The sequence below is a fragment of the Ranitomeya imitator genome, chromosome 2 (genome assembly GCF_032444005.1).
Source record: "Ranitomeya imitator isolate aRanImi1 chromosome 2, aRanImi1.pri, whole genome shotgun sequence".
Classification (NCBI taxonomy): Eukaryota; Metazoa; Chordata; class Amphibia; order Anura; family Dendrobatidae; genus Ranitomeya; species Ranitomeya imitator.
The window spans coordinates 583,286,188-583,304,917 of NC_091283.1; the positions used below are offsets into that span (position 1 = coordinate 583,286,188).

The 18,730-nt window shown below is 46.1% G+C and overlaps 1 protein-coding gene across 1 annotated transcript in view; it reads right to left on the reverse strand.

Moving 5' to 3' along the window:
• The window catches only part of LOC138665085 (protein-glutamine gamma-glutamyltransferase 5-like), a 105,854-nt gene that overhangs the window by 27,224 nt on the left and 59,900 nt on the right, over positions 1-18,730 (reverse strand). The window contains exons 5-10 of the mRNA XM_069752258.1: positions 5,383-5,511; positions 5,111-5,288; positions 3,149-3,287; positions 2,365-2,468; positions 2,043-2,282; positions 1,664-1,954 (exon numbers count right to left, since the gene is read on the reverse strand). Of these exons, the coding sequence (XP_069608359.1) occupies positions 1,664-1,954; positions 2,043-2,282; positions 2,365-2,468; positions 3,149-3,287; positions 5,111-5,288; positions 5,383-5,511 (1,081 nt within the window). The remainder of the gene's footprint in view (positions 1-1,663; positions 1,955-2,042; positions 2,283-2,364; positions 2,469-3,148; positions 3,288-5,110; positions 5,289-5,382; positions 5,512-18,730) is intronic.

Below are 18,730 nucleotides of genomic sequence, written 5' to 3' on the forward strand. Positions count from 1 at the left end.
AGATCTGGAGACTGGCTAGGCCACTCCAGGACCTTGAAATGCTTCTTACGAAGCCACTCCTTCGTTGCCCTGGCGGTGTGCTTTGGATCATTGTCATGTTGAAAGACCCAGCCACGTTTCATCTTCAATGCCCTTGCTGATGGAAGGAGGTTTGCACTCAAAATCTCACGATACATGGCCCCATTCATTCTTTCATGTACCCGGATCAGTCGTCCTGGCCCCTTTGCAGAGAAACAGCCCCAAAGCATGATGTTTCCACCACCATGCTTTACAGTAGGTATGGTGTTTGATGGATGCAACTCAGTATTCTTTTTCCTCCAAACACGACAAGTTGTGTTTCTACCAAACAGTTCCAGTTTGGTTTCATCAGACCATAGGACATTCTCCCAAAACTCCTCTGGATCATCCAAATGCTCTCTAGCAAACTTCAAACGGGACCGGACATGTACTGGCTTAAGCAGTGGGACACGTCTGGCACTGCAGGATCTGAGTCCATGGTGGCGTAGTGTGTTACTCATGGTAGGCCTTGTTACATTGGTCCCAGCTCTCTGCAGTTCATTCACTAGGTCCCCCTGCGTGGTTCTGGGATTTTTGCTCACCGTTCTTGTGATCATTCTGACCCCACGGGGTGGGATTTTGCGTGGAGCCCCAGATCGAGGGAGATTATCAGTGGTCTTGTATGTCTTCCATTTTCTAATTATTGCTCCCACTGTTGATTTCTTCACTCCAAGCTGGTTGGCTATTGCAGATTCAGTCTTCCCAGCCTGGTGCAGGGCTACAATTTTGTTTCTGGTGTCCTTTGACAGCTCTTTGGTCTTCACCATAGTGGAATTTGGAGTCAGACTGTTTGAGGGTGTGCACAGGTGTCTTTTTATACTGATAACAAGTTTAAACAGGTGCCATTACTACAGGTAATGAGTGGAGGAAAGAGGAGACTCTTAAAGAAGAAGTTACAGGTCTGTGAGAGCCAGAAATCTTGATTGTTTGTTTCTGACCAAATACTTATTTTCCACCATAAAATGCAAAAAAAAATGATAAAAAAACAGACAATGTGATTTTCTGGATTTTTTTTTCTCAGTTTGTCTCCCATAGTTGAGGTCTACCTATGATGTAAATTACAGACGCCTCTCATCTTTTTAAGTGGTGGAACTTGCACTATTGCTGACTGACTAAATACTTTTTTGCCCCACTGTATATATATATATATGTATATATATACACACATATATAAAAGAATGGAGGCAACACTCCAAAATTAGTGCAAATGATAGGACTTTTTTGGCCTGTGTGTCAACAGTTCAGTTCATAGTATGAAGCTTTCTGCTTGACAAAGGTTCACACTATGAATCAAAATGTCACCATATGCGCCATGAAAGTCCTATAATTTGCACTATTTTTGGAGTGCTGCTTCCATATTTTGTTTTTACTATTTGGATTAGGCTTTTGCCTGGGAAATTTTGCACACCCATTTGCTCTTCTGTTGATATATAACTGGTGCCGCTTTTTCCTTTGCCTTCAGACTTTAGAGAGAAGAAACAATGGTTGGTAACATTCAAAGACAAAAGCAATATCGACATAGAAATCATCAAATTATTGATACCGTCTCCGCCTTAACCTTGCTATGAGGATAAACTTGAGAATTCATACTTCAGTGCTTCCTTACCTTTGCCTGGACTGACATCAATCTCTATGTTTTCAGTCCAGAATTGCTCCAGAGCTTTACCATTATACATCATCTCTTGACCACTGAGAGTTACGCTGAATTTTTTGGGTTCAAAGCCTCGGTTATGAATGCGACATAGAAGAATGATTGTCTGTCCGATGAGAGGGGACTGTGCCAACTTCAAGGACACATTGAAGTCCAGTGCCACAATCGAATCTCTTTCCGTAAATGGTTTCATAAATTTCAATTTCCCTAAAGCTTTTTCAAATACAGTCCTTTCCTCGGCAGATCCTATAGAATAAAGTAGGAGAGAGTGAACATTATCCACCATAGAAGTAATAGAAATGTTATAATTTCTGTCACTGAGAGTTATATTTACCATCCTCATACTTGTATTGGTTTGTTATATCTTCTCTGGTGTTACTTCCAACACTTTTCGTACTTATGGACTGGCCAATGGTGAGGGTGTCCACTTTTCCTTGTTCTACGCCACCATCGTGTAGAACCCAGTGAATTACATCACCATTCACTTCTGTAAACACGAATGCAACATCGTAATCTACATCTACATCTCCTTCTTTGATTGCTTTCACAGGGGCTGGGCCACAGCAATACGTCCCTGGAAGAATACAGAATAAGATAAACCAAATGGCAAGTCTATATACAATATGAGCTCATGCAGTATATATGTATATACTTGCCTCCACTGATCTCTTGTGGGGTGGGATCTAAAACTTGCCAGCCATCATAACCTGGAGGGAGGTCTTTCCTTGCCATCCAACCTTCATCCCAGACATGAAAATTCCTATATAGTTTTACAACATTTCAATATGAGAATATGCTAGTGTAGTTGTAATAATGATAATTTAGGAAATAATTTGACTGGAAAATAATTTTGTAGCTTGCTTACCAACATGTGTCAACAAACCATACTTATATAGAAAAAAAATGAGTCGATAATATAAAAATTACATAAGAAAATTAAGAATAATGCAATGTCCAAAGATGAAGTGACCAGATCAAGATATATCCCAAATATCAATGTATGTAGTAATCAAAAAGTAAAATTAATCTTGAACATCCATGTGGGATTATAATTTCCATGAAATGGCTTCTTCAGGGGTAATCAAGACTTTATACCTGATGAAGCCAGTTCATAGCAATACGCATAGGGAATCTATTCTCACCTGACAATGCAATCCTAGATTTATTCAGAATAGCTTCTACTAATATTTCATTGTGACTCCTAGCAATATATTCTTGAATATTTGGACTATCCAGAATATATTGCATATCGTATTTTTCCAATACCCCTAGTACATCAATGCTGAATAACCAGGTATCTGGCACTAATTTAGTAAGGCGAAGAAAGAGAAGGTAACATTACTGGTTTGGTGTCGTTGATTATATTGGTTTAGGACTTTTAAGTAACATGTTAGTCTGGGAATGTATACAAAGCAGCCTCTCCTTGAAATCTGTTCTCACCAGACACTGTCTCCTTGTGCGGGCTCCAACTTCTTCCCAGTTTCATCATAATACTCGTCAACCGTTAGGCTCAAGTTCGTATCATGTGCGGATTGAAAGTTTGTCACTACACGAGCAGGAATTCCCAGGAATCTCAACACTGCAAAGACAAAAAAATCAGAGAGACTGGAGGTGGAGGCCAAATATATTGTCATACTAACTGTAGAGTGGCCATATAAAAGAAAGGAGGGCTGTTACCGCTGACTATCATATGTGTATGGTCTTGTTTTGACTCTCCCTTCATGAGAGATGTTGGTGGAAAGAAGGAACATCATGTTGAAATACATGTTGGATTCTTTGCTCCGTTGGAATATTTCAATTTATTGTCAGGCTGCGACTTATTCACCTTTTCCCACCAAAAACACATGAATTCTCAGTATATATAGCCGGAGGCTGAGCAATCATTCGTCCAACAACTGTCTAATGTGCATGCACACCTTTAGATGTGTGGATCTTAAAGGAGAAGTCCAGTCTCTCACTTTATGCAACTGCAGACTGCTCATTGGTGACACTGTGTGGTGTGCATGCTGTCACAATTCCCCAGTATTCCCCATTTGAGTGGGTCACATTTATGTGATTTGCATGACAAAAGGGGTATACGTGACTCATGTGAGCCCAGTTGATATACTGCCTTACCCCTTAATAAATTAAAAAACCCAACCACAACCCACCTTATATAATATAACGCCCCCGAATAAAACACCCGTAGCCTTAATTGGATTTTAAATGGCCACAGCAGCCTTTTATTAACATAAATTATAACAATTTTAACAATAAACAACCAATAAAGGAGGGTGGTCCTCGAAGCCAGAAATGATAAACTTCACATAACCCAATCCCACTTTTTGGCCACCCAGGCTAAGTCTTACCCCAAGCCGCTATGTCCCAGCTCAGGGATAGCTAGCAACCAACCTGATCAAACCAAAAGACCCATCCAAGGGTCCCTTGAATACCACTACAACGGGATATCCCCACCCCGCCTACTTCAATTCATCCAGGGGGAGTCAAGGGCCTCTCAAGATCCCCCCCATTAACCCGCCATTTTCCACTTCCACCGACTTCGAGGACCTCCCCCCGCTGAGCTGCCATGACAAATTGACATACTCGCCACAACAGTACCACCACTGACAATAGCTTTTTTATATTCCCAGCATTGAAAAACGATCTTAACACACCTCCAACAATTACTCCTCATATAAAAATGGGGAGGGTGGGTGGGAGCTTCCTTAACTCTTCAGGTGGCTACTTAAAATTGTCGACGCTGTGAGGAGAGTGCCTTTCTTATAATGTCCTTCCCCCTTATTGCCAAAAAGAACCCCACCTCATTTATGAACTCACAGTTAAGCATTCTTCTTCCCGTTCTTAATATTAACCCATTCCTCACCGCCCCAGCTCCAAAACAAGAATCCCCAGATAGCTCACCATTTCCCACGTTAACCCCCTCATGTCGGCCTCCCCTTAGGGCCCATGGGCTGCTGTCCGGCCTCTCTTACTTGCGATCACATGCTGAGTAGACTCAATCAGACTTCTTTCAATTCTCTTCTATTGAGAGAAGCCAGGTGGAGTCTAGTCAGCACATTACATACATTTCAGTCATATGACCACCCAGTCGCATGGAGCATACAGAGGATTCGTGACAAATCACTATTTGGCATAGAGCATCGAGTGGCTGCTGAGTTTTTATAGGAGACCAGAAAACCTCTTTAAAATATATAAAAAATGTAGCAGGTTGCTAATACGCAGTAAGCCATATATTGCAATAAGGTAATGAAAACCCAACCTGGTGGACTGCGTAAAAGTTTCCACAGTAAATATGCTCTGGAATGTAGAAAACAATATTGCACCCTTAATGTAATAATATGTTTCTTGAAACTAGAAGTACCCAATTTTTATACATCAGTTTATAGTTTTAATAGAATTTACCTGTGCACATCACTCCAGCTAGAACCCAGCACTGTCCATATCGAACTGGTCTGCATCCACTGTTGTGCCAAATTCTCAAAATAGTAACACTTCCATTCCATGTGCTTGGGTTGGTACCATTCATGAACAACTCATCCCAGGAAGATTCTATTACTCCTTGATCATCGTTAGAATTGATCTGCATATTTTAGTGATTAATAACAGAAAATGAAGTTTTCCCATGAATCATACAAAAACAATAGCATGCTGTTTACCCAAATGGCCTGGCTTACCATGGCAGATAAAACTCTACTGATGTAGACAGGGTCTCCTCTCTTTGAACAATCTAGAGTTGGATTTTTCTGAAAATTTGGGCTCATGTCTAAAATTCTCAGGCAGATTTCACTTACTCCATCTTCAAACTAAAATATTGGGAAAAAATGCAGTCTAGTTAAAGTGTTTTTACTACTAAACAGCCAACATTACAAGATCGTCACATGCTCCATGAGTATTGTATATTCGTTAACTTTTCTATTTAAAGGCTGTCTCACTATGATTTTTCGATACATGGAACTCTCTGATTCCGACGATGGACTGCTTTTAATTCCATTCACAAAGGAAGTTTAAGCCTTACATGTATTTGAGACAACAAAGTAAATCCCACCGATCTGAACATATTGTAGTGGGAACACTTTTGTAAATGTATAGGTACCTTCACACTGAGCAACTTTCCAATGAGAACGACAGCGATCCGTGACGTTGCAGCGTCCTGGATAGCGATCTCGTGTTTGACACGCAGCAGCGATCTGGCTCCCGCTGTGACATCGCTGGCCGGAGCTAGAAGTCCGGAACTTTATTTGGTCGTCAGGTCGGCGTGATTCGTAAAGTTTGACAGCAAAAGCAACGATGCCTGCAATCAGTGGCGTAACTACAAAGTTATGGGCCCCGGTGCGAACTTTCAAATGGGGCCCCCCACCATGCCAAAATATTTTCCACCCAAATTCACATTTTCCCTATTAATATTGCACACTATAGCTTTATTGCAAAGTTGTATAGTGTGACCTCAGTTGCATAACTATCCAGTGCCCCATCCTGGCATATATTTGTCCCCCGTACTGCCATTGTTATGTAATGTATAAAAGAAAATAAACCATTATACTCATCAGGGGTTAACATAGAAGTCATGGGGATCCATATGAGAACTATAATGTACTCCTTATAGTATAATACACTCCCCATAGTCCCTCATATAGTATTGTACACTCCTCAGTCCTCCATATAGCATAATACACTCTTCGTAGTGCTCCATATAGTATAATACACTGCTCAGTCCTCCATATAGTATAATACACCCCTCATAGTCTTCCATATAGTATAATACACTCCTCAGTCCTCCATTTAGTATTATACACTCCACATAGTCCTCCATATATTAAAATACACTGCTCAGTCCTCCATATAGTATAATCCACTGCTCATAGTGCTCCATATAGTATAATGCACCCCTCATAGTCCTCCATATAGTATAATACACTCCTCAGTCCCCCATTTAGTATTATACACTCCACATAGTACTCCATATATTAAAATACACTGCTCAGTCCTCCATATAGTATAATACACTCCTCATAGTGCTCCATATAGTATAATGAACCCCTCATAGTCCTCCATATAGTATAATACACTCCTCAGTCCTCTATTTAGTATTATACACTCCACATAGTCCTCCATATATTAAAATACACTGCTCAGTCCTCCATATAGTATAATATACTCCTCATAGTGCTCCATATAGTATAATGCACCGCCATCGTCATCCATGTTGTACAATTCACTTCCCATAGTATGATGGACCATAGTTCTTCATATAGTATAATATATTCCCCATAGTCCTCGATTCAGTATAATGCAGCCCACATATAGTATAATACAGCCACCCCACAGAGTATACTGCAGCCCGGCCATACAATACAATGTAACCCCCATAGAATATAATGCAGCCCCCCTCACAGTATAATGCAGCCCCTCATACAGGGGCAGTGAGAAAGACATGAGCAAATGGTGACTAGGGGGCAGGGGACAAGGACACAAGGGGAGTAGGGGAGACAGGCACAATAGTAATATAGGGGGGCTAGGGAGCAAGGAAGACAGGCACAAGGGGACACTTGGGGGCTAGGGGGCAGGGGAGAAGGTTAAAAGGGGACTAGTGGGCAAGGGAGAATGACACAAGGGGACAAGGGAGACTGGCACAAGGGGACACACAGGGACTAGTTGGCCATGGAGACTTAGAAGGGGACACACAGGGACTAATGGGCAAGGAAGACTGGCACACGGGGACAAGGGACACAAGCATAAGGGGACAAGGGAGACAGGCGCAAGGCGACACACAGGGACTAGTTGGCAAGGGACACTGACACACGGCTACACACGGGGACAAGGGATAGAAGCACAAGGGGACTCATAAGGACTAAGAGGAAGGGGAGAAGGGCACAATGGGACACACGGGGACTAGGGTGCAATGGAGACAGGCACAAGAGGACACAAGGGGACTCCGAGGGCAGAGTAGATAGGGACGCAAGGGGACAGAGGAAGATGGGGGGGGGAAACTTGGGAGGAGGGAAGAAGGGGGCACAGGGATTACAAGGACAGGGTAGATGGAGAACACACGGTGAGAAAGGTGACAGGGGAGACTTGAGAGCAGGGCAGACGAGTCACATGGGGACAAGGGGCAGGGAATGCATGGGGGGTGCAGGAGGACTCAGGGCATGGGAGATGAGGAGCATTGGGAGACCAGGGGAGGAGGAACAAGGTGTGTACGGGGAGCCCAGAGGAGCACCATGACCTGAACCTGGGGACCTACTAAGACATGGGGCACGGGACAGCAGGGAGGAAACGGGGCTGGTGTCACAGGGGGCCAGGGACGCTGGGGGCCGAGACGGCGACACACGGGCAGCAGACACACCTCACTTCCGCCGGTCCCGTACACCTCCATGTTCATCCCCGGATCCTCCATATGGCTGAGCCGCTGCGGCATCCCCCTCCTGGGCGGCTTGGTCCACGTGCCCCCCACTAGCTCCGGCACTATCTGTTCCCGGTCCCAGCAGCCGCCTCAGGCTTTGCCAATATGGCGGCCACCATCACCAGAACCTGCAGAGCTGAATCCTGACATTGCAGCTTCTGAATTCTCACAACGCATGCACTGCACACTACTAGGATTCTCCCTTGCCGGTGGACGGTCATGTCAGCACAAGTATGCGATTTATATACCTCTGGCCACATTCCAACTAGACATGCCCGGCCTCGCTCAGTTCATTTTCACTGACGGAGGCTACACATGTCTAGTCAGCATGTGACCGCACGTATGTAAATCGCCAGCACGACAGAATCCTGACAGCGTGCAGGGCGCACTGTGAGAAGTCAGAAGTCTGCAGTCACAAAGAATGACTGCAGACTCATTACAAACCTGGACAACCCCTTTAAAGCTCCTAACATAAATAAAAACATGAGAGTTAGTCAGTATCACAAATAACATTTACATCCAGGTACCTTATAGATGACGTCGTCTCTGGAGCCATTCTTCTTTTCTTCATCTTGTCCAGATCCCATGATGAGTTTTCTCATCCACAGCCGTCTCTGCAGACTTCCATCTTTTCCGCTCTTTTGCAGAAAGTCTCCACAAGATGCTCTTAAAGATACAAGTGTCATTATAATGCTCTGGAATAAAAAATTGCCCCTCACTATATTGTCTGCACAAAATATGACCCCCACACTGTCCTTCTTATGGTACATACTCTTCACACTGACCTCTCCTTTCTATACCGGCCCCCTCTTCACACTGTCCACTCACACTGTGTCCCCCCTATAGGGCCCAGTATTTATACTCCATATTTATACTCCATCCTCCCACCCTGTGTGCATGGCTCCCCCATCCTTCTCCCCTGCGTTCACGGCTCCCCCATCCTTCTCCCCTGCATTCATGGCTCCCCCATCCTTCTCCCCTGTGTTCACGGCTCCCCCATCCTTCTCCCCTGCGTTCACGGCTCCCCCATCCTTCTCCCCTGCGTTCACGGCTCCCCCATCCTTCTCCCCTGCGTTCACGGCTCCCCATCCTTCTCCCCTGCGTGCTGGGCTCCCCCATCCTTCTCCCCTGCGTTCACGGCTCCCCCATCCTTCTCCCCTGTGTTCACGGCTCCCCCATCCTTCTCCCCTGCGTTCACGGCTCCCCCATCCTTCTCCCCTGCGTTCACGGCTCCCCCATCATTCTCCCCTGCGTTCACGGCTCCCCCATCCTTCTCCCCTGCGTTCACGGCTCCCCATCCTTCTCCCCTGCGTTCACGGCTCCCCCATCCTTCTCCCCTGCGTTCACGGCTCCCCCATCATTCTCCCCTGCGTTCACGGCTCCCCATCCTTCTCCCCTGCGTTCACGGCTCCCCCATTCTTCTCCCCTGCGTTCACGGCTCCCCATCCTTCTCCCCTGCGTTCACGGCTCCCCCATTCTTCTCCCCTGCGTTCACGGCTCCCCCATCCTTCTCCCCTGCGTGCATGCCTCCCCTATCCTCCCACCCTGCATGCATGGCTCCCCATCCTTTTTCCTTGTGTGCATGGCTCCCCATCCTTTTTCCCTGTGTGCATGGCTCCCCGTCCTTTTTCCCTGTCATACTTACCTCTTACCGCGCAGCACAGAACAGAACTTCCTTCCTGGCATCTCTTCTGCAGCGTCTTCCTTCCTGTCTTCAGCGGTCACATGATAGCGCTAATTAAGGTCATGAATATGCGCATATTCATGATCTTAAATTAGCGGTACCATGTGACCGCTGAAGACAGGACGCGCTGCCGGCGCTGAGATGCAGTTGCAGCCACCGCTGGAGGAAGGTGAGTATTACGTCTTCAGGGAGGGGGAGCGGGAAGGAGGGAGGAGGGGGGGCGGGAAGGAGGGAGGTGGGAAGGAGGGAGGGAGGAGGGGGGGTGAGAAGGAGGGAGGAGGGGGGGTGGGCACTTGACCCCAGAGTTTTATAAAAAAAAAAAAAAAAAAAACTAGCAGCGCAAATCCAGTTCTGCCGCCCTCTCTTCTGCCGCTAGTAGCGTCCCTGGCCGCACTGCAGGGGCCCCCCAGAGCTGCACCGGTTGAACCGGCGGTATGTCCGCCCATGAACATGGTGTCGGCCGGTGCCTCTGATCTGCCGGGGGGAGGGCCCCTGACCAGCCCGGGCCCCGTCGCAATGGCGACCGCTGCGACCGCGGTAGTTACGCCACTGCCTGCAATGGTTTTTCATGGAGCGAACAACCAGCGAGAACGATAAGTACGTCACTGGATCGCTCCTGCATTATTCAGCTGTTGCCGGTGTTTGACGTCTCCTAGCGACCTAAACAGCGACGCTGCAGCGATCGGCTCGTTGTCTATATCGCTGCAGCGTCACTTAATGTGATGGTACCTTATGTCTTCTATTGAGCATTCCTAATCTTATTGTACAGGAAAGAAATATAACAAATGCCAGACGGCCAGTCCCGGTAGTGGGCTGCTCGATCTGGCGCCCCCTTCACACTGTCAGCGGGCGTTCCGTGTTGTCTTCTGCAGCCAGCACACCAAGCAGCATCAGCTTGCCTTATGCACACGATCGAGCTCTACTTCTAAAATCACTGTCGCCGCACTAGACAGGATGAAGTTGGTTGCCGCGGTCTGATGTCCTGATCACGAGCTGCAGTGAGGTAACATAGAGACAGGGCAGGAGGAGGGAGGAGGTGTGCTGTGCTGTTCTGTGCTGCTCCTGCTTCTTACTACGGCTCATGATCAGGACATCAGACCGCCCACTTCCACCTATCCAGTCCAGTGGCAGGGCCAGAAATGATTTATAAGCAGCTGATAACCTTACCATGAGTGCATGGAGCAGAAGTATAGAAAGCAGCACCGGAGTGGAACAAAGAAGCTGTTAAGAGGCAAGCATTAGTAGACTTAAGGAAAAAAGCTATGTCCACTCTTCTCCCATGCCACTAACTCAAAAGAAAATCACCACTCCAGTGGTAAACTACTGTATAACTCCCATCATGCCATAGGAGCTGCTGTACATGATGGGAGTTATAGTTCTCCTCAAAAGCAAAAGGATAGTAGTCATCCATGGGACATAAATGGCACCTATGGGATCATAAAGGGAATCTGATGGCTGACATGCTGCTCGATCCACAGGCCGCATGTATCAGACATTGGCTGTATGATTCCAGAAAGGTATGTTTGACTCTAAAACACTGCGGCATTTTGGGGAAAAACATACTTTAAGAGGACCAAGGCCACTCAGGTGACTAGTCAGACAGGCGGGTCCCTGGTGGCTTCTTCCCATCCACTCCCATTGAGGGACAATTTTCTTCCTATGTGCGTATACCGAAAGAGACCAGTCATTGGCAGCAGGATGGGAGAAGTCAGACATGTTTTTCTCTGTGATACCGCAGCGTTTCAGATACAAACATATCAGGCTTTGATCGTTCAGACGGTGCCGGAAACATGCTGCCCATAGGTCACACAGCAGGTAGCAGCTGCCAGGTTCACTATAAAGGGTTTGCTCAGCGCTGCTTACTTCTGCATTGAAGACATAGTCTACAGATACCTGACGGGACAGATGCATGAATGGCAGCTATCATGGATGTGTCTTGGTAGGTATGGTTTCACCATAGGGTATCAGCACCACTCAGTTCCCAATGTGGAAATAAACGGTGCCGGAGAAACCCTTTGACCCAACCATATAACAATAACAACTCTAAATAGAAAAAGTATAGTTAGTGGTCAATGATTTTTTTTTTCAATTTTTTTGTTGAAAAGAAAAATGTAAAAAAAAATTACATTAATGTAATTGTCTATTAATGTGTGCCTCTCTAACATAACGTCAACAGAGAATTAGTTCGCTGCTGAGCTCCCTGATTGGCTGCAGCACTATTGACATGACACCAGAACTGTAGACACTGGATCTGTACAGTGTGAATAAAGCACAGTTTTTTTTTTCAAGCAAGCAATGTCGGGGCGTAGTGCCACGTGATGTTTTATCGGATAGCACTCCGACCAGTGTTATTATTCGGGGAAGAGTAGTTCAGCGATTATATTCTCATGCCGAATCAGCATGAGAGAACAATGGCAGCATGCTGCAGTATGTGCAATCACAAACTCTTAGGCTCTGTCTGTATCACTAGGCATAAGTGTTATCAGATGTATATGATGTGTAAAGTTTAGGAAACCGGCTTATTGCCTGTGACCATGATAAAAGGACCTGCCGCTCAGCTGCTAACACCTCGACGCGCGTTTCATCGCCTCTGCAGTTTTGTCAGAAGAGAACAGTCTGCCTGTTGTATAGTTTCATGGTATCACTGTCTGTAAAATTATACAGTATGTCTAAATGAAACGAAAATAGGCATATTATCCACCGTATCATGCTACAGCACAGGCACCGCTGCCTGCCTGATAAATGTGATTTTCTTTTTCAAACCATATACTATGCAGTATGTAAAATAGGAAAGAGGTCACCGAGGGATCAGTAACCTGTCAGTAATCTGCATTATGAATACCTAATCAGAGCACCACAAGAAGACCCCCAACAGGCAACAGGCCACCCCGGAGCACGAGCATATCATTAACTCAAAACTGAAAATATAGATTAAATAACAACCACAAGCATATGACCACGGATTTCATCAACCAAGCTATCATTTTAAACAATATAATGGCGCCAACCTGAGCACAATCCTGCTGACAGGTTCATTTTAAGAATACAACAGCCTTTTTCAAGGTGTACAGAATTATTAGGCAGTTTGTTTTCCTCAGGCAAAATGGGCCAAAAAAAAGAGATTTAGCTGACTCTGTAAAATCTGTATTCAGATATTTCTTGTCCCAGTCACTTTCAAAGGTTTTCTGGAATCATGAGATAGAAGTAACTCTTGATAGACTAGATGGATGAGCCAACGCGGCTGAATAGGTAAAGGGCATAGACCTCCGCTTCCACTTAGACACCAACAAAGTGAAGGTCAGGTACTGCTGTAGGTGGATATTCTTAAAGATGAGCTAGTTGGACTGTTTCAGGTTGAAGTTGGACTCAAGATTAGTGTTGATCGATACCTTCCGATATTTGAAAGTATCGGTATCGGATGGGATCGGCCGATATCCAAAAAATATCGGATATCGCCGATACCGATACCCGATACCAATGCAAGTCAATGGGACACAAATATCGGAAGGTACCCTGGATGGTTCCCAGGGTCTGAAGGAGAGGAAACTCTCCTTCAGGCCGTGGGATCCATATTCATGTAAAAAATAAAGAATAAAAATAAAAAATATGGATCACTATGACGTCACGGTCAGGTGATCGGTCACCTGACTGCTCATGTGACCGCAACGTCATCGAAGGTCCTTCACTCTCTGCATTCTTAGGAACGGAGGCAGACGCTTGCAGCGGTGACAGCCAGGGTACGTCGGAGGGGTGAGTATATCCATATTTTTTATTTTTATTCTTTATTTTTTACATGAATATGGATCCCAGGGCCTGAAGGAGAGTCTCCTCTCCTCCAGACCCTGGGAACCATACGCACCGCACACGCCGAAGATGACTGGGAACTTATAGGAACTTCCGATTCCGATTTCCGATATCGCAAAAATATCGGAACTCGGTATCGGAATTCCGATACAGCAAATATCAGCCAATACCCGATATTTGCAGTATCGGAATGCTCAACACTACTCAAGATTAATTCACAAACCTACCGTTTTTTAGAAGAAACTTTTTTCAAGCAGTGGTACAGGAAAGTCTGCATCTTTCAAGAAAACTATAATTTTTTTGCAGAAGAGTTCATGTGGCACTAAAGGGTGTTTAACTTTAACCTAATAAATAAATTAAAAAAGAAAAAAATGCCGGGTTCTTCCAATTTTTGATAACTACCAAAGGTAAGCAGACAGTTGCGGGCTGATGTTATCGTGCTAGGAAGATGCATGGCTATTGGGCCATTCCCAGACTAAAAATACAAGCCCACAGCTGCCCCAGAAATGGTGCATCCTATTAGGTGCGCCAAGTCTGATGCTTAGCCCGGTTCTTCCTGATTGCCCTGCTGTGGTGGTAATGGGGTATTGATAGTTGTGGTTGATGTCAGCTGTGATTTCTCAAAATCACAGCTGGCATCTAGTACTGGGGGTAGTAATGGAGAGGTGTCAGACACCCCTATTACTAACCCAGCAATAAAAAATAAAAACACACACACACAATAAATACTTTATTTGAAAAAAAAAAACTCCAACACTTTCCTTGATTCTCCAATTTGTTGAAGAAAACATCCATGTAGATGCGTTTTAATAATAATAATAATAATAATAATAATAATCTTTATTTTTATATAGCGCTAACATATTCCGCAGCGCTTTACAGTTTTGCACACATTATCATCACTGTCCCCGGTAGTCCACCAAATCCTCCATAGTCCACAAATAGAAATCTGAAAAAAATAAAAAGAGAGAAATGAAGACCAGACACTGTCCCTCGTTCAAAAATTTATTGTGAAACCTCCCATGCAGGTCCAATGTAGTCCTTGGCATTCCCACGACGATCCCCGAATCTGACATCCAAAGGCTATGGAGCCTTGTTCAGAGAATGAAACTCCACAGACTGTAGCAGCTGCCACTCTGGGTCCTGCAGCACTCTGTGAGACCCGGCAGCTCTGAACAGCAGTGACATCAGTAACTACACAACTACACCGTTCATTAGAGTTGGGGAGTCACACTGCCCTCTATAAAACAAACAAACAATGATAAACTGGTACAGAGGGGAGAGGGCCCTGTCCTTGGGGGCTTACAGTCTATTACGAAGAAGGAGACAGTAGGGTAAGGGGTTGAAGCAGCTTTGGTTGTGGTGAAGTAGTGAGGTGGTAGCAGGGTCATTGTAGGCTGTAAGCATTCCTGAAGAGGTGTGTTTTCAAGTTCCACCTGAAACTTCTTATTGTGGTAAATAATTGGACCAGGGGTACTTCTTTTGCGCCGGTTCCGGAACTGTCGGGACTGTCACCATTGTTGCACGGGGGAGAGATTTCTGTCCCAGACTGACCTTTACACTTGTCAGCAGGGGTCGGGTCAGAGATAAAAAAGGCTGCGCGCTGGAGAAAGGCAGGAGTTCTGGTGGGAAGACAGAGTGTGCCTCAGGTGAGGTGCAGGCCTTTATAGTGGAGCATCTTATTAACCAAGGGCTACCTAGTGTAACCCCTGTAATTATGTCCACTGTTCGCGGACATCAGGCAGTGACCCTCCCAACGTCCCCCGTGCCAGGAGGTTATTTACACTTGAGACCAGTGACTGCTGCATGTGTGCAGCCTAGCATTGTACTGGTGACTGAGCCAGACATACAAACTCCTTCTCCACCTGCACTGCGGAGCAGAGCCACGCTCTGGTGATACAGTATAAAGAACTGAGACCAGTACGAGGAAACCGTGGGTACGGGAACCCACCTAGTGTAGCAAAGACTCTCTATCTGCATTGAGGAACCCGACCTCCGTCCATCCAGAACAACTCCGACATCACGTGCCGCTGTTGTCATTGCCATCATTGGAAACTGAGACGCTGCAATCAAGAAGCCGACAGGCTGATAAGTTGTACTCTTCTTTCCCCTTTTTGAACATTCGTTTACCACCTGTTTACCCCATTCTCCCCTGCAGTAACCATATTGCTATATCCTTTGCCTCCCTTACCCATTTTCTCCCTGCGTGGAGTTTTCATCTGTTAATAAATTTGTTAACTCTTTAGCTGCGTCCTGTCTGTGATGACATCCCGATCTCTGCAAGTCTACATTTGGCGAAGTTGGCAGGATGTCGTTCACCAGCAAGGAGGGGGCAGACCAAGCAGTTGGGGGGCCCTAGGACTGGTATATCCATGGGAGCCATGCTAAACAACCTCCCAAATTTTACTGGAAAGAATACTATGCTGTGTAGCTGGACTGAGTGGATCAAGGGGATGATGAGGATGCTTCCCATGACCCTTGCTCTGGAGGCAGAGGCTGCCATGATGGCTTTAGATGGGGAAGCAAGGGACTCTGTCATGTTATGATTCCCCAGGGCGCGAGACACCTTTGACAAAGTATTACAGATTTTAGAGGAGACCCATGGGGACCCCACAAACGTAGGGGAGTTGCATATGCAGTTGTTCTGCCGGGTTCAAAGAGAGGGGGAGACAGTAAGACAGTACATGAATGCGCTACAGGAGATCCATGTGGCCATTGCTAGAAAGGACGGTGTAGGCATGGGGTCTACTGACATTGTACTGCCGGACCAGCTAGAGATGGTCTTGCGTGACGTATTGTTCAAACAGGAGCTCTTGTGGGTAAACCCACATATGACTTTTTCCAAAATAGGGAGTGAAACACGCACGGGGGAACAAGAGTAGGGGGTGACAGTTCCGGTGAGGAAGGTCCGGAGTGGAGATGTATCTGCAGAGATGGCTACTACACCCCAATGGGTGGAAGAGTTACAAAAAGAAATCCAGCATATACGTGAAGAGTTGGCTGATTAAAAAAAAAGCCAACCGTCACCCCAAGTCCACCGGGGTACAGAAGTCAGCCGGTTCCCTGCCGTGAGGTGAGGGTGCCTCGTCAAGAAGGAACCCCCACATGTTACAACTGTAGAGAAACTGGACATATAGCTTGGGGCTGCACCCGACGGAGTAGACCTCTGCAACGCCTTCTGTTAAACTAGGGCGCTCCGAGCTTGTGGGATGCCACTCGGAGCCTGAACAGTCAAGGAGAAGTAGAAGAAGTCTCACAAATTTCATGTCCATGTGTCATCTCATCTGGGCTGAAATGGATAGCCGGGCTGTACACTGTCTGGTTGATACGGGCTCACACGTGACCACGATGCCCAAAGCATACTTTCGCCGACATTTCACAGAGGCAATGCGGCTTGAATGGGACCCAGTGATCAAGTTGACGGCTGCAAATCACCTGCCCAACCCGGTCGCAAGGGTGGTCTGGATGCACATTATCATCTGCGGTAAAGATCTAGGGCAAAAAGGAGTGGTACTGACAGTTGAAGATGTGAGTAAGGGACACACTGTTACGTTAGGCATAAACGTGTTAAAAAAATTCAGGAGTCTTCTTATTAATGAGTCTTTGGACATGTTTCTATGACAGTGGAGCCCTCGCACTCCACAGAGGAGGGTATTCCAACAGCTAATCAGGGTGGCACAAGCCCAAGAAACCTCCAGCTGTGGGAAGACACTGGGGAAGGTAGTTGCTCCAGCTGCAATTAACCGAGTTTTGCCACTAGGAAAAAGAGTGGTTACCTTGCCCTTCCAGGCCTGTGCCCCTCTGGAAGGAGTCGAAGTTCAGATTGAGCCCGCCAATGCAGAACAACTACCTCAGGTACTATTAGTGGCACGTATGCTAGCTACTGTGCATGACGATACGATCCTTGTACGTTGTGTCAACTTAGGGAAAAGTGACATCATGTTCCCACCCAGAAGTGAAGTGGTCCAAGTCTTGGCTATGATGGAAGAGTTAATATCATCACAGGCTGTGCAATTGACAGTAAAACAGGAAGATCCTTGGATGGTAGCTGTAGATACTGCTCTGGTGCCCGAGCCTCAACACCTGCAATAGGGACGGCAAATTCTAGAAAAAAATACTGGCCGAACTCACGCCACAGCAGACCCAGCAACTGGAAGCTCTGTTAGGGCGATATCAGGGTGTGTTTGCGTGTCATGAAGATGATTTTGGTTGCACAACAGAGATCACGCACGAGATTCCAACTGAAAACACCGCGCCCATAAGAGAGCGATACTGTCAAATCCCCCCTTCAAATGTATCAGGAGGTGAAAGGAATGCTGTCTCAGATGCTGCAGAATTCACAAGAGCCAGAGCCCATGGGCTACCCCGTTCATGCTGGTGAGGAAGAAAGGTGGTACGCTGCATTTTTGTGTGGACTACCGTAAGCTCAACCCTTGTACTGTACGAGATTCTTATCTACTACCAAGGATTGAAGAGTCCCTGTCCACCCTGGGTAATGCCAAATATCTCTCTACGTTAGATCTAGCCAGTGGATACTGGCAAGTGTCAATGTCCGAGCACGATCAAGCAGAAACAGCCTTTATACTCCCCATGGGGTTATATGAGTTCAATTGAATGCCGTTCGGCCTGGCTAATGCTCCAGGTACATTTCAACGACTAATGGAGAGGTGTTTAGGCAACCTGAACTTCAAGGCCACTCTCATTTATCTAGATGATATCGTCGTTTATGCGGCTTCATATGAGGTATATCTCTGAAGGCTGGAAGAGGTCTTGAGCCGCCTACAACAGCATGGATTAAAGGTAAAGCCTAAGAAGTGCCATCTGTTCCGCACCCAAATCAAAATATGTTGCGGCTCTGCCTGTCCAAGGACCCTGACTCAGTTGAGGAAGTGAAAAATGTTCCAGAAATGGTCCCACCAGTCATAGCCGATTGTGAGGACGAAAAAGGCCCTGAACAACCTCCAGTAGAACTAGCAAATGCAAATGCATGCGGTGCCCGAAGTGGCCAACCCAGATATAATAGCTGTGCCCTCATCCTCACATGTACAGCCTGATTCGACTACACAAATGGACTCAACTAGGTCTTCTGACTTTACTCTTGATCTGCCTTCTGTCTGTGACGACATCCCGATCT